At 36.1% G+C, this 25,384-nt stretch overlaps 1 protein-coding gene across 5 annotated transcripts in view; it reads left to right on the forward strand.

Moving 5' to 3' along the window:
- The first annotated feature begins 1,189 nt into the window (after positions 1-1,189).
- Positions 1,190-25,384, forward strand: part of LOC109428278 (opioid-binding protein/cell adhesion molecule homolog) — a 189,254-nt gene continuing 165,059 nt past the window's right edge. For 3 of the 5 annotated variants that reach the window (XM_062851600.1, XM_062851602.1, XM_062851603.1), the window contains exon 1: positions 1,192-1,901. Coding sequence is in view for 1 of the 5 variants with exons in the window: in XM_062851599.1 (XP_062707583.1) it covers positions 1,754-1,827 (74 nt within the window). In the remaining 4 variants the exon portion in view is untranslated. Of the gene's footprint in view, positions 1,902-25,384 lie in introns of all 5 variants that reach the window. The other 2 variants (XM_062851599.1, XM_062851601.1) reach the window with 2 other exon arrangements.

Below are 25,384 nucleotides of genomic sequence, written 5' to 3' on the forward strand. Positions count from 1 at the left end.
CGAACTGTCATTTTATCAATTGAACTGTCATTCTATCCACGGAAATTAATTTTTTTTGTTTATTTAACCATCAAAACAAAGTAACTGAATCGCAATAAAATTACGTTATACTCAGAAAAAATAGCTCTTTCGATTAGGCTGAAGAAAATTGAAATATTTTATTGACTAAACAACTCAATTCGTCAACCTCGGATCCTTACTGACGGCTGACAACAGCTTGAGTCGTGAAATACGAAGGCATATGATCAGTGGAAGTCATGCCTCCTATGGGCTCCAGAAGAAGCTGCGATCTAAAAAGATACACCCACGTACCATGTACAAAACGCTGATAAGACCGGACACCAAACATGGACCATACTCGAGGAGGACATGCAAGCATTTGGAGTTTTCAAGCAACACGTGCTAAGGACGATCTTCGGCGATGTGCAGGAGAATGGTGTGTGGCGGAGAAGGATTGAACCACCAGCTCGCTGCACTTTACGGCGAGCTCAACATCCAGAAAGTGGCCAAAGCCGGAAGGATACGGTGAACAGGGCATGTTGCAAGAATGCCGGACAACAACCCTTCAAAGTATATTGATGTAATACTAAATAAATGAAATGAAAATGAAGTATACATATGCAATGTTACCATTTCAGTACAGTTTGGAACACAGAGCTCCCCAAGATATGAGAAATTGTTCCAATTTCTTCAAGAAGGCTATATTAACTACGTATGGAAGTAAACCATATCCAAAATCAGCGTTTAACGCCTCTGGTGTATTTCATATTTTGTTTTTTTGGAACTTTTTTGCGTTCAGGATGTTCTGAGGTGTCAATGATGCCTTTAACATCATTGGCTTTGAGATAACTAATATTTTTCCCTAGGTTTTCAACCGCAGTGATTTGCAACACCTTTCCCGAAGGCAGAGTTGATTTTCATTTGGGGTCATATATGACACCTTAGACGTCAAAAAAGGAAAGAAATCTTTATACTGAAGCCTATACCCCATATACTTCAATTGTCCGGTAAATCTGTGTTTGTTGAAAATAATACGAGCGTAATATCTGTCAATTCACATTTTATTGCCCTAGAAATTTTCATGCCAAAGTATATTGCAATTCTAGTCCCAATTATTACAATAACTATTAAGAACTATTAAGAACAGTCTTGGTTGGACACGTTCCGCATTTGTTAATACTCACTACTCCTTTTTTTGGTGACAAACACCCCCAACAATATGGTTGCAATAATTACATGTAGCCTTACTTCCGCAGTAGGTACATTTCCAATAAGCAGGTGCAGAACTTGTGTGGCAAATAAATTTCGGTGCAATCAGGATACGGCGAGGGACGGAACGGAACGTAAAGCGACTGCTCGCGTGATTTGTTGTTTTTCCGGGTTTATTTATCCTCGGACGTCCACACCGCTCAGTGCAATATAGCGTGCGATGTGCTGCGTATGGTTGTACTTCTGCTAATGTGGCAGAACTTTTTGCAACTCGGATAGTATTTATGTTGGCTCCGCACGAATCGGGAAACGAAATGCCAACCGAGTAAAAACGATTAGGAAACGATACCCAAACTGGAAGCCCGCCATCCAGAGCACGTTTTCACAAAAGTTCGCGTGGAAATGAGCGTCCCAATGTTTACGTTTTTCGCCGGCTGTATCGCTGGTTTGGGATGCATTTGAGATCCTCCGGGGAAATTCTGCGCAGGCGCTGGAAAGCGACAAGATTTGAAAACGTGAACCATCATAAACACGCGACTTCAGAATGTTCCGTTGCAAATCTTTGGGCACAGTTGATCGGTGCAGGTGGTCGCGTTTGGTAGCAAATTCAAATGGACGGTATCTAACGGAACGAAAGTGTGAAGGAAGACTTCCCGGTTTGCACATGTACAACTCTACTGATGGACTGATTGGTGTGTAATGAATTGTTTCAACCGTGCTGCAGTTACAAACCTTTGGATTTAACCCTTTTTACCGAGACAGATACAAAACAGCTGTGCTTGTTGGCAGTGTTCTATTTATCGAGCACGAAGAGCGATTGGAAAGTGATTGTAAACAAGTGTTCATTGTGTGCAGCTTGTCAAAGAAGAACTTGATGACATTGTGCTGTTTCACAATAGCTCACATTGATGTTGTTAAGATATAATAAGTGAAATGTGCAATAATCTCTGATATAAGGAAACATGTTTGTTCAGTTGTTTGAACAATATAGGTCCAATGAAGTGGCAAAAAATTATGAAGAACTTCAACTTATAAACTTAATCAGTATAATATAAGTTTTGAAAGTGTCCAGTATAACAAATCATAGCTTATCTAGAACACTTTATCATGTCTGACACGCCATTGGAATTCGTGTTTCTAAAGATTCACTGTTACATAAAGTCTATCACGATCAGCGAAACATGTCGTCGTTAAGTATTAAATGTGATTTTTCCTGAAAAATTCAATGACAAGTTCAATGATTGTTTTGCACAGATTCCACATTAAAAATCGAACTCCACAGAATTGTTATAATTTTTGTCTTCCTATTCCTAATTAAATTTGAATCTAAAATTTTTCTAACACCACATGATAATAGATGTTATGCTTCGACCAAATAATGTATTGGCGATGAGTAATGCAGAGGAAATACCAGAGCAAGTTCATGTGTGGGTATGCTGAAAAAAAATCTCTGAAACTGTTACCCCATTTTTGTTATATTCTTTAAACAAAGACTGCATTTTTGTCTAGAGAATTATTAAAATATTGCCACAATTTGTAGACACAAATAAATAAAAGTCAATATCCATGTTATTGCATTGCTTCTATTGTTAATACTCAAACTAAAAACAAAAATTTTGTAAACAATGCAACATTTTTGTTGCTTTACTTATTTCTTGGAATTATTCAAATTTACTCCATCAAATTAACCTACTGATGCAACATTCTGTACAAATGGGGTTTCGATATTCTTTTCTACAACTCAATTTTTATTTTTTTATGGAGATTGGGACTGCCGACCGCTTATTAAACTTGTTTTTCAACGAGATATCAGCAATAGTACTGTTTGTTTATCGAGGTTCAGGAAATGTTTTGCCGAAATTAAGCAAACAAACGTCATTTTTTTTACCGAGACCCAGTATACATATTTGCTGAGCCATGACCGTGTCGGTGTTTGCCAAGCTGATCTTAGTGCGTAATATTCTCCTATTTCAATAAGAAATGAACTCAATAAATGGACTTTAGTGAACGACGGTGGATCAAACTTTTCACTAATGGTCTCAGAGTGCAAGGAGTTTAAAAACCATTATTTTGGTAAACCTGAATTGTAATTCCTATGTGAATTTGTTTGGACATACGTTCTGACCCTCCAACAAAAAAAAAAAAAATACAATAACAAATCTTTTCGAAATTTTGTGCATAAATTGCTTCAGAGTCCTTCGAACAATGCTTTATTGAATAGAATAAGATACTTTTTCATGATTTTTATTTGCTAATTTCTGTAATTTACCGGTTGTATTGTTCGCAAAACCGACATTCGAAAGCACATATAGTTATCCTAAATGCTGCTGGAAACAGATTTAGCTCAATTGCAGGGCTGCTAGCAAAAACTGACGGAGAAAAAAGTTATTTTAGTGACCAAGTTGACGAAAGTAGTGACCAAATAGTGACTTCAACAAAAAAGTGACTGAATAGTGACTTATGGTACAAAAAAAAAAAACAGTTTAAAATTGTGAAGATTTGTTTTAGAAAACCCTGTAAAAATGAATGCCTAGATTTGTACAAAATACAATTATGTACTTTTGAAAAACTGATATTGTGCTGAAATAGATGGACATTGTCGATGAACATAAATGACTAAGATAACTTTTCAGTCGATTTTTTTAGGAAACTTAATGGATTTTTTTTTGCAATATAAAAGTGACCCGATTGTCAGCCCCTTTTCGGAACACATTTTTTGCTCTCTTCAAAAACTTAAGCAGTTTTTCAAACTTTTTCTCCCTCTATGTTCTGCATCTCAGCTGTAGTTTGATGACAAATATTAATAAATCGCTTAAAATGTGACCGTATTAAGATAATGAGAGAAAAAGTTTGTCGTAAAATGGGGCTGACAAAATCGGGTCCTTACTGTATTGACAAATGGCTTTAAGAAGAAATACACAGAAACCGATTTCTATGAAACAAAATTGAAATACTTTGTGTATTACCTTTGAAACTTGTAGACATTTTAGATGCAAATATTGAACATTAATCAAAGGATCTTTTGGTGCTATTCAAGCTAAAACTTCTGGAGGAAATTCTGTCAAAAATGGATAAAAAGAATTACATTTTATATCTATATATAGAAAATCCACAAGAACATATTGGAAGAATTTTTGATGAAATTCACGCATGACGCGTAGATAGACCACTGCATATAAAATGTGGGGTTTATTTTTTACACGAACTTCTTGAACATGTTTTCGGAAATCCTTTCACAATGAAACAATTATAACAGAATATATGAAATGACAGCAGAATACTTTGTGATTATCGGTCGTATCCCTTTAAAAAAATCTGAAGAGTAATCGGAATTAAAACAACGTTTTATCCAACGACAAATATTTTAGATTAAATTATGACTGAATTCGTAATCTCTTTTAAAATTTTTAAAAGCTTTTGGCGATATTCTCATAATAATATCAGACGTTAGAACACACATTTATTCTCGTTCGGATTCTTCGTGGAATTCTGGCAGATGTCAACTTAACTAGACGTAGCTATTAGTAACAGTTAAGCTATAGCTATAGCTGGAAGGTTTCCAATTGGGCAGTCCTAGAGGTGCACTCATACCATTACATATTTGCCTTTCACAAAAATATCGATGAATACAATATCTTCTCCAGAGAAATAAAAAAAATGTGAATAGCCTTCGTTTTTAACTCTCCTTTGACATTAGAGTCATGTTTAACCCAAACCGGACATTGTTCCAGTGAGCTGCTCCCAAAGTGATGCAAAAGAAAAGTTAATAAGCTCCGAAAATGCATGGTTTGCGAACATAAAATGCAAAAGTTGGAATCAATTTCCTGGACATAGTTTTTCCTCTCTCAGGTCTAAATGGATGCAAGACAGTCCAACCGAAAATATTCGGCTGGTTGTTTGGTTCATCCCAGGAAAACAAAATTTAAGAGTAAGGTTCAGATGTCTTTCACAATTATTTTTCCGGAAAGGTATTATTATTATTATTAATATTTATTAAAGACACTTTACCACTTATGTGACATTCGTGTCTGGAGGGTTTCCGGAAAGTGCTGAAGAAATTTTACAGTGAAAATACAGAAAACATCCTTTTTCGAAAATGCTACACAATTTGTTAGTAGATTACTTGAATAACTGTAAAGACATTTTAAAAGATAATATCTCACAGATTTCCTAAGGAGTTTCGAGTTTCATCTGCCAAACATTCTAGCAGTTATTCTTCATTATTCCGGGTGTAGAACAACCTCCAGAAGAAACATAACATAGACTTGTACTACAACATAGAAATCCAGACAACACGTGCGACCCGCGGGCCGCACTTTGGTGACTACGGGTGTAAATCATTCAAAAATTCAGCGAAAGAATTCTGCAGGGCTTTCTTCTACAAATATTTTCCGAAGGCGAAGGCTTCTCCACATAATATTTGTGAATTACTCTTACAAATTATTCCAATCATAAAAAAAGATATATCACATTTTCTAGATTTGCTTTACATTTGCAAACATTTCCACGAAATCTGCTATTTCTTACAAGAGTAGAACCAGAATATTGTACAGAAAATCTATCACAAATTCAAAAATAAAAATCTCAAAATTTTCCGTGACTTTAGCCAAAGTCTTGCAGGAAATTCATTCAATTGCAATTGCAAAGAGATCATTAGGATACGTCCAAGGCCTTCAGGATTCTTACCGAAACCTTTGAAGTAAAAGTCGCCAGGAGTTTTTGCAAGAATTCTAAAACTATTTCCCGTAGTATATTTGCTAGTAGTTTTCTCAATAAAAACTCTAAATCAGTAAGTCTATCTGAGTAAATCATCATTCGGTATAACCATTAAAAATAGTTGAAAATATGTAGTGACTTTTCAGCTGAAAAAGTGACTTAAGTTGAAATGTCTTGAAAATAGAGACTTTATAGTGACTAACCTTAAAATAGTGACCAAGTCACTAAATAGTGACTCGCTACCAGGCCTGCAATTGCTACATTTCAAGCGTTTACATCCTCATAAAATGCTTATAATTTTCAATTTTTTTTAAACCGTATATCCATTATCATAATTTTATTTTAGAAGAGTACATATGATGCAGGGGGTAGCGAAATGCAAAATCCTCGTAGTCCACAACAAAAACACGTTCAAAATTGTTTTCGCTGATAATTGATGCGTTACACCATTTCTTACTGATTCATTTGTAATATCCGCGTTGTCGTGTAATTTCATGCACGCTCAAATTTTGATAGCCTTTTGCTAGTTTTACACGTTTTACTTTAGTAATAACTTATGGTTATAATTAATTCGCAACATGATCTGTCAGATATCCCAAAAGTTTTGATGTAGACTACGGAACATCTTTTCGTAGTTGGCGTGCGTGGTGCCCCGCTGGTATGATGGGATTGGATGGGCAGACTATGTTCAGTGGATTTCATGTTGGGCAGTCAAGTTTTTCAGACGTACTTCTGAAAAATACAAACTTGAAGCAGGCATATTTATTTCATCACGACGAAAAACATAAAAATCGTTTTGTTTCGTGTTGCTTTGTAAAAATCATATACTGGATACCTTCATATTATGCTTTTTTTAGCTCACATGCTGTGCCTTTTTCATGAAATTAGCTAAAAAAACTTTACTTTATCCACTTTTATCAATATGTTCATTAGTCATTCATAATTATGTGGAAAAATATAAATTCCGGGTCCTGGACACTCTTTGGGTTCCGTTTTGGTTCTAGCTTGATCAGGAAAAAACTTCATTATATTGCCATTTTTTTCTTCTAAGTTCTTATACAATAAACTATGTGGAAAACTATTTTTTCAAAGAAATACCGCCAGGGGTCTTCCTTGATCCTTATAAATAAATCGATGAATGAGTTCTGTAGATGATCACGATGAGTGAAGTATATGAGGTGATTCTCTGGCGATATTTTTTAAGAGATCATGACAACCTTTTTGACGGATGCATGCAAACTGCCCCTTCGCCAGAATTTTTCTCAAAATTTATAATAAACTTCTTTCAAGATTTCTTATGACTTCTTCACCGAGAATTGTAAAATATTCGTGATACTTTTGGTTAATGCCCTATACTATCTTGGCGTATACTTCACTTGTTTGAATTTTACTATTTGTAGCAAATTCCATAAAAAGGTCACTGTAATGCTTCGGCAGGTCACTGACAAGATGTGTGATAAATTATTTTCAGTGTTGTCATGATAAAATCAGAGCTAGTTAGTCAAGGTTCCCCGATTTCAGCGCCCCTTCATCGGTACCTTCCCATGAATAAATTCCTGGAGAAACTGCTGGAAAACTTCTGAAAGAATCCATGGAACAACTTTTGAAGACATCCCTGCTGGAATTTCTAAAGTTATTCTAGCAATATTGAAGAAGTCTCTAACGATATTTCCGAAAGTATCGCTGAGGAAATCTTCAGAAGGAATCTGAAGAAAATTCTAATTCAATTCCTGAAAGATTTTTTTTATCTGTATTGACGAGATTTTTAGCCCTAGGCTAGTTCATCTCACGACCCACGCTTTACTTCCCTTCCGAAGGAAGAACTCACATTTTGCGAGTTTGTCGGGAGTGGGATTCGATCCCAGGTCCTCGGCGTGATAGTCATCACACCAGATCCGCTCCTGAAAGAGTTTTTGAAAAATAAAGAATATTTTTAATTCTAGTAGGAATACCTGAAGAGACACTTGAAAACCCCTGGTGGAATACCTAGCAAAACCTTTTGAGATATTAAACAAAAAATAAGAGAAATTTTCTTATAAAAATCCTACACAATTTCTGGAAGAATCCATAGAGAAATTCCAATATCTCTAGGGGGAAAACCTGGAGAAATTCCTGAGAAAGTTTAAAAAATACCCGGCGGAACTTCTGATGAAATTTCTGTGTAAATTTATGTAGGAATCTCTGCAAGAATGCCTTCCAGATTTTCCGCAAGAATCCTTATGAGAATCTCTGAAAGACTGTAGAAAGGAATCCTTGGAGGATTTTCTAAGACTTTCTTAAGAAATCCTTAGAGCAATTTCTAGAAGAGAAATGTCTTGAAGAAGTATCTATAGGACTGCGATGTTTTTTTTTAATTAAGTCTTCGAGGAGTTTCCAAAGGAATCCCTGAAAGATTTTTCAGGAACTCGTGAAAGATTTTCAAAATGAATCCAAAAATGGATTTATGAAGGTTCCGTGTAAAAGTTTTTTCAAAATAATCGTTAGAAAAATTTGTACAGAAATTTCTGGAGAAAAATCTGGAGATATTTCTGAAGAAATTATTTGTCGAATTTATAATAAACGCCTTGGGAAATTTTCTGAAATAATTCTTCGAAAAAATGTGATGAACTTCTAGGAAATTTTATATAAAAATCCCTGCAGAAATTTCCCTAATGGATCACACATTAAAGAAAGATTCCCTAGAGGAATTTCTAATGGAATTTGAGGAAGATTTTCTGACGGAAATTGTGAAACTTCTGGAGGAAGCCCTAGTGAAATTTCTGTCCAAATTGTAAGCTGAAGAATTTCTGGTGAAATCCTTGAAGTACAATTTTTTCAAGGAACTTTTGAAACATTTTCTGAAAAACTCGAGAATAGTTTCTGAAAGCATCACTAAATGTTTCATAGAAGGAATTTTTGTTAAAACTTCTGGATATATGTCTAAATCAATCTCTGAACGCAGTTTTGAAAAAAAAAACCCTGGAAGATTTTCTGCTCAATTTATAAATATTTTTTTAGAAAAAAAAATTGAAGGAATTTCAGAAGTAAATCATGCAAGATGATTTGAAAGAATTCTTTTTGGAGTTTGTTGAATAGGGGCAATTTTCGATCGAATACTCGGACAAATTCCCGACAAAAATTTTTTTGCAAGTTTTTTTTTTAATTATTTGTGAATAAATTTTTAATAGATTTTCTAAAGGAATTTCTAATACATTCTCCAAACGATTGCCTAGAAATTCAAAGCGTAAGATTATATGTTGAATGATCACAATCGCATTTTTGTGTCAAGTTACAGCCTGGTGTTCTGATATTTTTTTTTGAAACATAATTTCCCTTAAACTAGCAATCATTTTTGGTATTTGAGAGCTCTTAATTGAAATCAAAGTTATGCAAAATGGGGTAAAATTTTTCAGTGTACAATTGAAACGGCCTTCTCCCCTTAGTTTTGATCTTGAGAATCCGAATAACGCGTCAAAAGTTTTACAGTTTATGAGTTCGACTGTTAAAAAACTAAATTAAATTTTGAAATATTTATTTCAAAATCACGTCAAATATGAGTTTTACACGATTTTTCCTTTTTTTACTGAACTACTGCACTGCTTATGAACTGCTCGATCAACTACAAATCTCCGAGCATGCTTTCAAAGATATCTTTGCTGTCTGGAAAAACTGTGAATAAGTTGTATCTTTTAATAACTGGTTTAACAAAGGGCTTAGGGAAAAATGTTGAATGCCAAAGTTCAAAACATGGAAATGGACCATACGTCGAAAATGAGTTATCAAAGCAAATAGTGAGTGCTTTCAAAGAAAATCTATTTTTTTACTTTACGACATATTGGCATCCAACCTCGTATTATAAGCATTAGATGGGTTTTGGTAACTTTCATGGAAATGTGAGATTTTTGACTAAATGCAATGAACAAAAAAATAAATTATCAATAAATGTAAAAGGGGTCTCTAGTTAGCTTAGTGGTTAAGGCTATGGATCGCCAATCCGGAGACGGCGGATTCGATTCCCGTACCAGTCGGGAAAATTTTCTTGACTCCCGTGGCATAGTGTATCATTGTACTTGCTTAAAATTTACAAATTCATGCAATGGCAGGCAAAGAAAGCCCTTCAATTACACTAGTTTACAAAATAAAACGAAAGTCGTAAACTTCTGTCAAAAACCAAAATTTTTGAAGCATAATTTAGCGCTGATTTCAAAACCATGCTTCAAAAATTTTCAAGTAGATCACTTTTTGAGTTTTAGCTCAATATCGAGTTTTACTACTTTTTAAAATATGGAATTTAATTAAATTCAACCTTGCGTTTTGTTCAACCAATTTTAAATCTTTTTCCATAAATTAAAAGCTGAATATAATACCATTCGATCATCTGAATGCAGGTTTTGCATCAGATTGATGAAATTCAAGATATTGGCAAGTTATGGGGACGATCTTTTTAAATTTTAGCAAAATTTCCAAAAATATATAGGAAAATGTATTTTTTTTTCAATAAGAAAAAAAAAACAATTTAAAAATTATTTCTCAACGTTTATTTGACATATGTAGGCGAGTTACCGTAAAAAATTCAGCTCAATCGGAACATTGGTTACGGAGAAAGGAATGTACAGGGGATACTCAAAATAATTGGGACAGGTAAAATTTTCACTTTTTAATTTTTTTTCAACTAGCTGTAACTTTTCGAAAAGGGCATCAAATATTCTCAAATTTTTACTGTAAGTTCATCAACTAGTTGTGTATCAGTGGTCCAAACTTGGAAAAGATCGGGCTATTCTACACGAAGTTAGAAAGATTCTAAAAAAAGGTAAAATTATCCGATAGCCAACTTTGAGCTGTTATATCTTCGGATTCAATGAACCGAATGCAATGAAATTTTGATCATGTAAGACTTATATAACTCAAATTTGTTTACCTATTATATGTGCATCATTGGTACAATTTTCTGTTCGATTGGTTAATGTTTCGCGAAGCTAGCATCGTTCTCGTAAAATTCTATTTTTTAGACAACTAATTTTTTAACTGTCATATCTCGGAAACCAGTGAACCGAATTTAATGAACTTTTGAACGTTTATCAGCAATACATTGATGCTTCTCATGTCATTAAAACATGGGTACTTTTTGAACGTCGAAGAAAGTTATCATGGATTGACACTTTTTGGATCTTTCTCGAAAAAATGTAATTTTTTTTCAACAATGTCATTAAATTTTAGTGTTGATGTCCAAAGATTTTCTGCTTCTGTTCTAAAGATATTTCCGATAAGATATATTAGAGCCTTTTTGGATTTAAAGAATAACACAATTAGTAATGTTTGTATGAAATTGTATATTTGACTTATTTTCCTTTATATGGTTGAAAATGTCAAACCGGTATAACTTTATTCATCGTGTGAAAATATTACATTTCAGAGCGTCACATCAAGCATCAATATATTGTTGATAAACGTTAAGAATTTCATTCAATTCGGTTCACTGGTTTCCGAGATATGACAGTTCAAAAATCAGTTGTCTTAAAACTAGTGTTTTATCAGAATGGTTCAAACTTCGCGAAAGATTAACCAATCGAGCTCAAATTTGTACCTATCATGCACATATAGTAGGTGAACAAGCAGTCTAAATTTGAAGCACTCTATGAAAAGTTACAACATGTTGAACATTTTTGTGAGGGAAAAAAAGTTGCCTATTCCAAACATTTTGGCCATCCCCTGTAAGTAGAATTCAGCTTTTGATAGCCTTTTATTTTCCTGCATTTTCTTTTCATGGGTAAATTAGTCATTTATTAATTTTTTTATCGCTTTTTTAGTACTTTTTATATACTTTAGTTCGAAACTAATTTGAACATCAGCTAGGTGAATGTTGAACTGATGATTATCTACACTGTTTTCACAAATAATCGAAACCAAAAAATTTGTTGCATCGACTATTTGTTGTTGTATGTTATCAGTGCCATACAAACGCGATTCTGCTTTTGATACTTTCAGCAGATATTTACCATAAACAAACTTGAAATTTAATGCTGCATGTTTTTGAAAAACCTTTGTTACACATGCATGCATATATTCTGTGAATATATTGAACAAAATGTTTCTTTTTGTGTCAATTTAAAAATAGCTTCCTATTCGAATGTCTCACAGCCAAAAAAGATATCGATATGGTTAGTGTCTTACGGCTCTGGAAAAGGGTTAATGTCATAATGCTAATAATAGTGTTTGATTCTCTGACTGGTCCGTACCTTGCTACAAACTTTCCCAATTGCTAGTGTGATACCCTACCATTACGTATCCAGCCGTGCAAGAATTCTGTCGATGAAAAATCATGTTTCCAACTTTCCACGCTTCCTGTAAAGCGTATAAATTTTAGATGATTGACAACCAGCAGCAGGTTGAAATCCTTACGGCGTTTGTATCCCTCTACCTGTGCACCAGTCAGTGCACCAAATATTCGACTGTGCGTTACTTTGGTCCTTCTGGCCAGTTACGTGGGTTCAGACGCGTAGCTAGATGGTTCAGAAGCGATTCCAAACCAGCAACAAAAGGTAGTGCTGACTGCACAGGTTAATCAAAATTCTCTCCTAGGATAGTCAGTGAAACTTATGTGGAGATTTATGGTAAATACTGCACTTTGTTTGAATTCCAACGAAAGAGTCGATTAAGTTCGTTGACAAAGTTTTATTCAACCGGAGCAGTATCACACCATAAAATGTTTCTCTTCTCTCTGCTAACCACACTACTGCATTCTCACCAGGGTTATTCAATTTAACATAGCATCCGATTCGATTGACGCTGCTGCGATTGTCGATCCCCCGAAACAGAATCGCGCTCGTGGGCAACGTGCAGTTAATTTTCAATTTATAAATTTCCCTGCACTTGATTTTCGAGACGTTTTCAACTAACCTCGCTGCACTCTGATAGGCAGTCTGTCTGGTAAATAAGTGGTGCTTACCCCTTCGCGGTTCATGTTGTACCAGCCCAGCCAGTGCTGAAACATCATTCTAGTTTTAAAGACTCCCAGTTGTTCGGCATGTTTCGACAGTTCCCGCCTATGCACACATCTTCTAATCCTTCGAGGTACGATGCAGCTTTCTGGGAGTTTGTCGACGCTGTTGGAGGGGCGCAACTTGTAAATTGATTATTTATTCATACACCATTCGGCGGTGAACCACGTGCAGCTGACATTGATGATTTAAACGGATTTTGGCTACGTGCAAACGCGCAAAATGTATCGAAACTTCGCAATGTTATTGGGTTTTTGTTTTCTGCTCTATTATACAGAGAGGAAGCATGTTTCAAATTCTCACTTCGGAGTCACAAATTAGTAGGGTATGTGTGCCGTCAATAATCTCACGCTCCCATAGGATAATTGATCCGATTATGGAGGAGTTAAGCACTGGGTTCATGTTTGAACCACAATTGTATCGCCCCAAGCAAACTTTTTACATGGATTGAATTGAAAATAATAAAATCCATCCTTAATCTACGGGAAAATAACGAAATATTGCCACTTTCATGTTGTTATGAGCATTTTATTCGTTTTTATCTGAAAGAACATTGTGTTCCTAATGTTGCGGTATTTGTTCCTATTGTTGCGGTATCCCATAGAAATCATATGGGATACCGCAACATTAGGAACACTACCGCAACAATAGGAACACAGCAGCAAACACATTAGGGTTCATTCAAATATTACGTAACGCAAAATTCGACAATTTTTGACCCCCTCCCTCCCCCACGTAACAACTTTTGTATGGGAAATTTTGAAATTTTGTATGAAGCGTAACACAGTGCTAGACCCCCTCCCTCCCCCATCAGCGTTACGTAATATTTGAACGAACCCTTAGAGAAACTATTTTTTTAAAATAGGTTTTTGGGCAAATCTTAAGCAAACAAATGGTGCAATCTCATAATTTAAGCACCATACATCTATTAAAAATACCTTTTGGTAACATTTCAGTCGAAAAAGTGCTCAATTGCCATTACCGCAACATTAGGTACTACCGCAACGATGGGAACAATTACCCTATTCATCTTATTCGAAAACAAGCGATTACGGCACGGATTGATTCCGTTCTTTTTTGTTATTATGCGTGCTCACTTCTAACAAAAAATACCAAATATTAAACAAAACAAACAACTCTCCAATCCTTTGTTTTTCGTAGAATGAAAATATAATGGGTAACTCTCGCTGAGACCGTCCCACTATTTACACCATGTCTATAAAAATGTTTAAGGTGGCGATTTTCTTAAAGTCCTCCTCAAATAAGTACGAAAAATGCATTTTGTTAATCAATTTGATGGACAAAAGTGCAGATAACTTCTGATAGGAAAAAGAGGCATCTCTAAATTTTTGATATGTTGTGTAAAAATGTCCCCGCTTTCGATTGACACAAAAATTTTGAAAATCGGCGGTTGCCAACATGGTGAAAAAACAGTTTTAGTATAAAAATCCAAGATGGCGGCCAAAATCAATATGGCCGACTCAACTTTTTATAGCTGTAAATAGTAGCCCTATCTTTCCTCTTTTCAACATCATTTTGTTATGAGATGATTGTTAGAGAAACTTTTGAGTTTTAACGGTTTAAATGAGCCAACAATTGATCAAAATGGAGGGGTCCGCAAAAATGGTTGTGGCTCTAACTAACAGGAGGTCCATCAAATTGATAAACCAAATGCATTTTTCTTACTTTTTTGGGGGGTCTTTCAGAAAATCGCCACCTTAAACATTTTTGAAGACATGGTGTAAGTAAATAGTAAGACGGTCTCAGCGAGAGTCAAGCCCGTGCACAAGGGGGTGGTTTTGGGGGTTTAACCCTCCCCATTACCGACGTTTCATACACTAGGCGCCCCTCCGCCTTTTGCCAAAATTGGTAAAAACCCCTCCCTTGGCGCCATTTCTGTGCACGGGCCTGGCGAGAGTTACCCAATATATTATTATTCTCTATAATATAATATTTTTTTCTCCGACAAATTTTACTAATACAAAACTCCGAATTACAAAACTTGGTAAACTAGAGTTTTTCCCGTATTCATTGAAAGAACTGGTAGGGATCAAGTTGGGTTAGGCGTAGGGTTCGACTGGATTGAAAGATTTTGGGATTGGTGGACTATGGCCTTTCTCCAAATTTTCGTGAACGTGAATGCAGAATCAGTAGCAAACTCAGTCAACTAAATAAATGCAAAGTTTAGTCTTTTATGAGCAAGATGTCTGGAGTCCAAAAATGACGACCAGAATATTCAAGATGACGGCCCCAAATCCATGATTGTGACCCACAATTCGAGATGGGTATATTTGGTATGGAGAAAATGGCTGAAGTCCAAATATGGCGACCAAAATATCTAAGACGGTGGCTCAAAAATCAAGATAGCAGCTGTTTCAAGAAGTTTTACGCTCTGAAACCATGCAATATAGGTATATTTTGTATGTATGTCTGTGCCAATGTAACCGTTCGCATAGGCGTAACTAGGTCATAGCTGTAGGGGGGTCACGGCCATGTCGATATAGATTTTTTATACTAAAAAGATACTTTTCGCCTGAATTGCGTGATTTTTTTTCCGAAATGGATTATTCTGGAGGGGGCCAGCCCCAACCCTCTCCCCCTTGGCCACCCCTATTTACGCCAATGACCGTTCGTCGAATTGGTCGAAATGCCTTCAAAACTCGGTGGCTTTTGCGCCACTTTCGCGAACGAGAGACCACAGCACAGTGGGAAAAAATAGGTATAAAACGTGAATAAATTCAACATCTCTGTTCGGAGTGGATGGATTCGAATGAATTTTTGACACAAACTGTAAAAATCCCTATAGTTTCAAATAAGGAGGGTGTCATTCGCCGCACGATGCTGGAAATCAGTGTATTGAGCTCGTTTTACCCCGCTCTCTCCTTCTCACACCCTTCAAGAAAATCTTCATCTATTCCCGCTTGGCGTGCAAAAAAAAGTCTTATTCAACTCGTATTTGTGTACAAACTTCCATAGTATCGGCAATTTGACATAGCGTTGGTTCTGCTCTTATGGATTGCGTTCCACTTCGGGCGGAGAAGCATGCGACAGTTCAAAGAAATAGGGGATGTTGGGGTTATTTGAAGATATTTCAATTTTAAGGCCGTGCGGTGTGCCAAATCAGCTCCATTTGATACTACGGAAGTTTTTACACCAACACGAATTAAATAAATTATTTATTTTGCACTTCATGATTTTTCTAAAAGGTGAAAAAGAGAGAGAGTGGGGTAAAACGGGCCCGATACACCGATTTCTAGCATCGTGTGGCGAATGACACACCCGTTATCTGAAACTGTATTTATTTTTGCAGTTTGTGTCAAAAATTCATTCAAATCCATCCACTCCGAGCGGAGATATTAAATTTATTCGCGTTTTATACCTATTTTCCCCCATTGTGCACTGGTTCAAATTTAGGTTTGCCCGACTAATATGACAACTCTACTCTCAAGGGTTTCCTCGAACGGTCACTGGCCGAAATAAAACCCATAAACGCATGAAATATAATACATAAACCGTACGAACAAAAACAATAACGGGAATTTACACAAAAAAAAGAATGAACAACAACAAACAAACAATTAAAAATGTTTGAAATGATTTTTTTTCAAAGTTTTTAAATAACTAAAGAAAGGGAAAAACAATAAAAACAACAACATCCAACCGAATTCTTTTCAATGTATATTATATTTGCAAATGGTCGTCAATATGTAGTGTGTGTGTGTTGTATATGTATAGAGGAGATGTCTGGAGCCCAAATATGGCGACTGAAATATCCAGGATGGTAACTATGAATACAATATGCCAGCCCCAAATTCAAAATAGCGATTGTTTTAAGCAGTTTTAGGCTGTAAAACCATGCAATATGGGTATATTTGGTATGGGAAAGATGTTTGGCGAATATCCAAGCAAGCGACCCAAAATTCGAGATGACAGCAGTTTTAAGGAGTTCTGGGATCTGAAACAATGCAGTATATAGACTGTTTCAGAAATTGTAAATACACTTTGTTTATTAAATTAAATGAACTGTTCTAATAATTTTTACCAATTTCTTTCAGAGTATAGCATATTGTACTCCATATTTTTATATTTTGTTTCAATTGTCTTGATATTTTAAAGAACAGTAGAGTTCTCTAACAAATAACTTAATTTTTCAAATTTGCACAAAGGTGCTTTTTAATTATTTCAACATTGTTTATCACTAATTACCAAAAACTATCTAAATTTTTATCACATTCGCTTTCTCAACGTCTAAGGAATGCCTTGATCAAAATTTGGGAAAAATCGGTAAAGGCATTTCCACAACATTTTTTCGGAGATCGAGTTTCTTATTTTTTAAGGTTTTCTACGGAGCATAAGAACTACCACACAGTTTCTTAGCTTTCCTGAATTAAGACATCCGTTTGCTTAACGTTTGTTGCTTCTGGTGTTGTTGAAAAATTTGAAACAAACAATTTTGTATTGAGAAGGCCCGTAATGGTAGTTCTTGATCAAATATTCCAGTAAAAATTCCTCTTACCAATCGTGAAATATCTTTTTTTCATCGATACAGCAATTTTTATTGTGTTCGGAAATTAAATATTTCATCTGTGAGATTTTTTTTTTGAATAAGTGTAATCAGTTTCGTACCTTTTTTTTTGTCTGTATTAACGAGATTTTTAACCCTAGGCTAGTTCATCTCGGGACCCACGTTTTACTTCCCTTCCGAAGGAAGAACCCACATTTTTGTGAGTATGTCGGGAGTGGGATTCGATCCCAGGTCCTCGGCGTGATAGTCAAGTGTTCTAACCACCACACCAGGTCCGCTCCAGTTTCGTACCTTTTAATTCCGCCCTACACACTAAGTTTTGTTTACCGAACTCAGCAATATTTTTGACGAGATTATAACAGCTGAGCGCTCGGTGATCATTTCGGTAATTGAAACGATTACTGAGCACTCAGTAATCACGGCACTTCAACGAACTGTCAAAAATTACCGAAGCGTTTGCTATAGTATGACGACAGCTCAGCATTTTTTTGAAAACCGTTCGGTAAAACCATACGCACTTTTTGGGTCGATAGCTGAACAGCCCAGTACTTTTTTGACGAGGTTCGGTTGTTTTTTATTGGGATTTATTAATGAGCTCCAACAATCCTAGATTAATGTTGTTCCATAATGCTGAAATCGTTTTCTTTATTAACTGCACAATAAAATATAATGTATAATAAAAGCTTGTAAGTTCAGTGGATTCTGTTCTGATCCATCGAGCCTCCTGAATCTTCGGGAATCTGACGCCGGCCAATACTGCATTTGTTTCGTCTTCTACAAGTAAAAAGAACATGAAAATGGAAGTACTTACAGTTTATTATGTACGCCTACATCTCACTACACGCTGCCAGTATGCTCGAAAATGCAATCCATTTTCACACCCGTAATACTTTCGTTTGATTTATCACTATCACAGCGCGGAAATAAAAAAGATGGCGCATGTCCTAACTGTTTGACAGCTCTGCTCAGGATAACAGTTTGTTCGGTAATCGAATGACGACAGTTCAGTAAAAAAAATCAAGATTGCTGATTGATCAGTAACAATTTTTACCGAACTTGTTCACTGCAGGAGAGAACTCAGGTGTGCTGAACATATCAGCAACAAATGTTGCCGTACACAGCATATATTTTTTAACAACTGCCGTCGTCAGCAATGTTTGTTGCAGTATTCAGTAGAGGTTCAGGAAAAATACCGAGTGCTCAGCAATTTCGTAGTTTTGACGAATGAATCCGCTAAAAAAAGTACCGAACATCGAGTGTGGGATTAAGTGTGTATGTTGCTTATCCTTTGACAGATACGCGTATTTCGACTACCACTTGTAATCTTCCTCAGTGTCAGTTATCCAGTGGATAACTGACACTGAGGAAGATTACAAGTGGTAGTCGAAATACGCGTATCTGTCAAAGGATAAGCAACATAGGGCGGAATTAAATGATACGAAACTGATTACACTCATTCAAAGAGGGTATTCTGCATAGAGGGTTCGAGAAATCGGTACAAGATCTGTGAGATGTTTTTCTTTTCTACTATGCTACATTTTTTACCACTTTGTGCAACTTCAAATTTTAATCCTCTAGTTTAAAGAGCCTTATGTTTTAACTTTAACCAGAACAATCAACAAAATCGGTACAGGTCGGACTCGATTATCCGGAGTCGGGTTCTGGCACTTCCCACATTAAAATCTCGCAAACGGGATGATGTAAGAAGCTGAAATTTTGACTGATCATTAATAATCAAGGTTGGTTTAAAAAAATGTCAAAATTTCAGCTTTGAAGAGCATTCCGTTCTCCAGATATATGTTTGAAAAGCATCAGAACCTCACTCCGGATAATCGAGTCCGACCTGAGACAATCGGAGACAAAAAATGACGACCATAATATCCAAGATGGCAGCCAAAATTTCAAGATGGTGGCTGTTTTTAGGCACTAAAACCTTGCATAATTTGGTATGGGGAAGACGTATGGAGTCCAAAACTGACGACCAGAGTATCCGAGATGTTGGCCAAAATATCCAAAATGCAGGCTGTAATGTAATATACACTAATGATCTGATTTTATCGTTGTCTTTGTGCGACAGACCTTAATTTTTTTTTTTTTACATTTGAAGATAAATCTTAGTGCGATTTGCAGCGCTAATAGTATTGAAAACGCACGGAGATATTGTACAATGTTTAAAAACATTTTTGAAAAGTTCAAAAGTTATGATAAAAAAAAAATCCAAGATTAACTCAAATGTCAAGATGGCTGCTGCTTTATAAAGTTTTAGAATCAAAACCAGAAAGTCCAAGATAATGTCTCAAAATTCAAGATAGCGGTGCATATTTTATTATTACGATGTTTCATGAAGTTTTTGATCCGAGACCATGCAATATGGATAGGAACATGTGAAAGTTGCCCGGAGTTGAGAAAACAATATGATAAACCTAAATCTAAAATGGGAGTCTTTTATGTAGATTCAAGATCATGAATAATGCATATTTGATATGGATAAGATTTCCGGAATCCAAACATGGTAACAACAAATTCCAACATGACATTCCAAAACTCTTTTGCTGTATTTTGGGCTCTAAAAGCATGCAATCTTGGTATATTGTGTAGGGGGCAGATACTCGAATATTGAAAATTACCTTCTGAAATAACTTAATGGGTAACAACAAATGAATTTTGGATCATCTTCTTCTTCTTTATGGCTCGATGTCCCCACTGGGACTTGGCTTGCCTCGCTTTAATTTAGTGTTCTTTGAGCAGTTCCACAATTATTAATTGAAGGGCTTTCTGTGCCTGCCATTGCATGAATTTATTTATTTATTTAATTATTTAAAATTTATAAATTTTGCCGACCGGAACGGGAATCGAACCCGCCGTCTCCGGATTGGCGATCCATAGCCTTCACCACTAGGCTAACTGGAGACCCTTTGGATCAGGGTTGTTAACGTTAATCAACGATTAACGCCGTTAACGTTAATTTTCGTCCGAATCAACGTCAACGGCGTTGTGTTAATTTTCTAGCCAGTTAACGTTAACGTCAACGGAATGCGTTAAATTAACGTCAACGAATGCCGTTAATTTTGGCGTTAATTGATGTGATATGCTTTGTGATCTGTGTGACACTTGTGGTTTTTTTTTTCAATTTTTGGGTAGATTATTATTTGTGTTTGACAATTTTTTTTTATATTACTAGCAAGATTTTTTTTTTAGAAACTTGTGCGCCGGCATTTGACCTACAGTGTCATAATTGAATCTATTAGGGGCTGTCCATAAACCACGTGGTCATTTTTTTGGGACTTTTCAACCACCCCCCCCCCCGCGTGGTCATTAGTCCATACAAAATTTTTTTATTTGTCCATACAAAATGGTCATTGGCCGAACCCCCCCCCCCCCACCCCTCATGACCACGTGGTTTATGGACAGCCCCATATCGTCCACGTTAAGAACCTGCAAAATGCATTTTGCCGACTTACTCAGGATGCATGAGTATATACTTCGGAAGTAATGGTGTTGGTGCATTATGCACCTTCAGCTGTGAAACTGAGCGCGCTTGTTATGCAATACACCCAGCGCGCTCGTCTTTGGGACTGGAAGGGCTCAAAGCGCTCTAATTTCATCCATGACTATACCCCGGTGTTTTTAGGCTATCCACATGTTGTTTGTGGACAATTATAAAACGTGACTCATCTTAAGTAGCTATTGAGTTGATCACAGTAGCCATCCAAGCAAATGTCAAAAATTTTCCTAGCAAAATATAATAGGGCACTTCATGGTTTTGATTTTGTATGGGATTTTGACGTTTCTTGGCCTTGTTGTTTACAAAATTTCTGTACGAGTGAAAGAGAAGGCGAGTATTTCATGTAGTGCCCTATTGTCAGTGTTTTATCTGCTTGTCTAAGATATCACATAAATCACAGACCAATAGATGTGACACTAACGAAATTTCAATCTCATATATCTCATGATCCTGATTACTTAGAGAGTTGGTGTCTTCGGCAAAGTTGTATGGCTGGTCAAGGACTTACCGATAATAAGACTTTTGTTTCCAAATTCCACCGCTAGGCGGTGCTAGTGAGCTAACAAATTTTGTTTTTCATATATGTCAGGAAAATTTGCAAAACATTGCAACTAGCGCCGCCTAGCTGCAGAAACTCGAACCAAACGATAATTATTCTGAAAGCCCTTGATCTACCAAACAATTTTGCCGAAGACACCATCTTTCTAAAAAATCAGAATGCTGAGATATGTGGAATGTAAAATTTGTACGCTCTCTAGCGCCGCCTAGCAGTGAAATCACGAATCATACGGCTCATATTCTGGAAGCCCTTGACCAGCTGAACAACTTTGCCGAAGACACCAACTCTCTAAGTAATCAGGATCCTGAGATATATGGGATGGACATTTTGTCAGTGTTGCATCTGCTTGTCTAAGATATCACATAAATCACAGACAAATAGATGTGACACTAACGAAATTTCAATCTCATGTATCTTTCGATCCTGATTACTTAGAGAGTTGGTGTCTTCGGCAAAGTTGTTTGGCTGGTTAAGGACTAACCGATAATAAGAATTAAGATTCAAAATTCCACCGCTAGGCGGCGCTTGAGAGCAAACAAATTTTAAATTTCGCATATCTCAGCATCCTGATTTTGTAGAATATAATATTGTTTGGTAGATTAAGGGTAGATTAAGGGCTTTATTATCGTTTAGTCCTTAACCAGCCAAACAACGTAGCCGAAGACACCAACTCTCTAAGTAATCAGGATCATGAGATATATGAGATTGAAATTTCGTTAGTGTCACACCTATTGGTCTGTGATTTATTTGATATCTTAGACAAGCAGATCAAACACTGACAAAATTTCCATCCCATATATCTCAGGATCCAGATTCGATTTTGCACACCTTTCCGACAAATTTACCGAAATATTTGGTTGGACCAAGGGTTGGACCCAAGTAGATTCACTTAAATGTACAGTCTAGTAGGTATCAATTAAATATGTACCGTGTATGCACCAAACTTTGCGCAGTAAAGAAAAATCAAATTTCTAGTCGTTATAAAAAATACAAACAAACAAAATATATCATGGACAACATGCTCATACGATAGACTAACGATCCTTCTTTGAGTCTGCAATATAAAAAAGTCATAATATTAGCCAAAAAAATACTTAAAATAGAAAAACTATTTCATTGCCTTGTTCCTAACTTTGCGCACAAAATCCTCGATTGTTCCTAACTTTGCGCATAGTGTGCCTAACTTTGCGCATGCTATGAATTGCTCAAGAAAGTAATCAAAAATGCTATTTTTTAATGTTTGCCCATTAAACTAAAGTTATTCAGATCAGGTAGTGTGCCCTTAATTTATCTTTGTTGAAATATTTTGTCCTACGAGGGAGGGAGAACGGAGGCCTCCGGAGTTCTTGATTTCGTCTGCGGTTCGTACTAGGCACCTACCGTGTGAACAATCCAAACTTTATGAGGGGTTGTTTCCTGTGGCTAAAGATCAAAGGTAAAAGCTTCTTGATAAATGAAGTGACCGTTGCGGATAGGAACAATAAGGGGTCATTTAAATATGACGTCCATCTTTGGGGGGTGGGGTAGGGGGCTGGGGTTGTCTGAGAAAGTGTGATGTGCCATGTATTAGGTATACATACTATGAAGCGTGACGGGGTGGCCCAAGGGAAGAGGGGGTTCTAAAAGTCTTAAAAATGGTGGACGTCATATTCGAATTGTCCCTAACATTGACCGCCAGAAAATCCAAATGAAGCACGGAAAAAACAGATTACCTAAAAAATACGTTAAAAGAACGCAAAAATAAGTATACCGCTTGAACTTTTTACCCAGCAGTGGGTTGTTTTCTCGCTCTCCCGCTCGCATTGTTGTCAAAAACAAAGCGAGAAGCAGCTACCTAGCCGAAAATGTCCGTGCGAGAAGCCAAATTTGGGTTCTTTGTCGTTTACCCAAAAGTGGGTTTATTTCAACCCACTAGGGTACTTCGAAAGTTAACGCTAGGTAGAAAGAACTTTGGGATGGGTTGCAATTTTCTGCCGGCATTAAACGGAAACTACCCACTCAGAGCTTTAACGCGGTATAGCCAAATTTGGGTTCTCGCACGGAAGAGCCGATATGAGTGAAAAGAACCTATATTTGGGTTGATTTCTGGTTCCGTGAGGACTGTTCACAAATCACGTCTCATTGTGGACAGATGGAGAGCGCCTGCCATAGTGCTACGGTTCATACAATTTTCTACTAATTTCTATACAAAATTTGCGACATGGCGGAGAGGCAGGCCTGAAATTATCAGTACTGGTGTTACATAATATTTAAATGGTTCATAAGTCATGTATTCACGTTCAACAAGCATTTACTGAAAGAGTGCAAAAATTAGGAACACAGTGCAAATAATGGTTTCAAACATTGCGCACCACTATTCACTAATTAAATTGAAAAATTTCTTACGAACTGTGATTGATATTACTAGAATATCACCTTTTTTGTCAATTAACTGCAAAATTAATCATCGTTGCACAGTTTTATCGAGGAAAATGTTGATTTTTAGTATAGTTACTTCTTGGCAACCCTGTTAAGGCGAGGCAAATTTTGACATTTTTGTGTATTTTTTTGTTTATTATTCAACATAAACAAAGATTTTATGGACATTAAATATTTGTCAAATAATGTTTATGTTTACACAATGCTAGTGCAATGATTAAACTGGTGAATGTGTTGACATTTAGTTATTTGTTTCGTTATTTTACAAGAATGCGCAAAGTTTGGACCTGCGCCAAGACCTGCGCAAAGTTAGGTGCGCACACGGTACTACAATTAACGTAAAATTAACGGAGTCGTTAACGTTAAATCAACGCTCCGCGTTAACGTTAACGTTGATCAACGCTTCCAAAAAATCAACGGAAGAATCGTTGATCGTTTCAATTAACGTTAACGAATTAACGAAACGGCGTTAATCGTTGATTAACGTTAACAACCCTGCTTTGGATCGTCTTGGATTTTGTGAAAGGCACTTACACCGCTAAGTAGATTAGTTAGGTTTATTTTGTGAAAGCTGACAAGTGATATCTCACATATTTTTCTATGTTGGTGTATATTTTTTTGTATGGTTTTTGATTTTTTTTTTGTCAATGAGGAGTTGACACCCCCTCCCCCCTCGTAGCATATTTTCCCATGACTAATACATGGTGCGTGCAAAATCAGAGACTCCCTCCTGTCCTTAAATGATACGTCATTTATGAATGGTCCCTAAGCATAGAGCTGCCTTTCGATTAACGATGTTCTAGCTATTAATGATCTGTTATGTTATAGGGTATTGGTTCCCTTATTAAGCATGTGGCTCCCATTTTCATCCTACGAAAAACAAAGGATTGAGGCGCTGTTTGTTTTGTTTCTTATTTTTGTATTTTTTGTTAGAAGTGAGCACCCATGAAAACAAAAAGAACGGAATTAATCGGTGCCGTAATCGCTTGTTTTCGAATAAGATGAATATGGGAGCGCGAGATTACTGATGGAACACATACCCTACTTTCACAAGCAACGTAGACCGTTCTTTCGAACTATGCTGATGTGATTATTGTTGGCGCTAGTTAAACTGTTCTTGCGATCGGTTACAGTCGCATTAAACTTCTGTCATGGCAAACCACAAAAAATGGCAGCCTATTTAATGCACCCATAGATAACGAAAGTGCACCATAGAAAAACAAAAATGCACCATAAATAATTAAGTAATGTACCGACAAAATGCACAGCATTCTCCATAAATAAATATAAATGTTCCATAATAAATTAAAAATGTAGCGGTAAACCAAAAAAATTTCTAGTTAAAAATGAAACATTGTATCAATAAAAAATTAAATAAAACACCATAAACAAATAAGTTTGCTCCATAAAAAATAATAAAAATATCCATAAATAATAAACATTTGCTCCATAATTATACCATATTTGCTCCATAA

This window comes from Aedes albopictus, chromosome 2 (assembly GCF_035046485.1).
Source record: "Aedes albopictus strain Foshan chromosome 2, AalbF5, whole genome shotgun sequence".
Taxonomy (NCBI): Eukaryota; Metazoa; Arthropoda; class Insecta; order Diptera; family Culicidae; genus Aedes; species Aedes albopictus.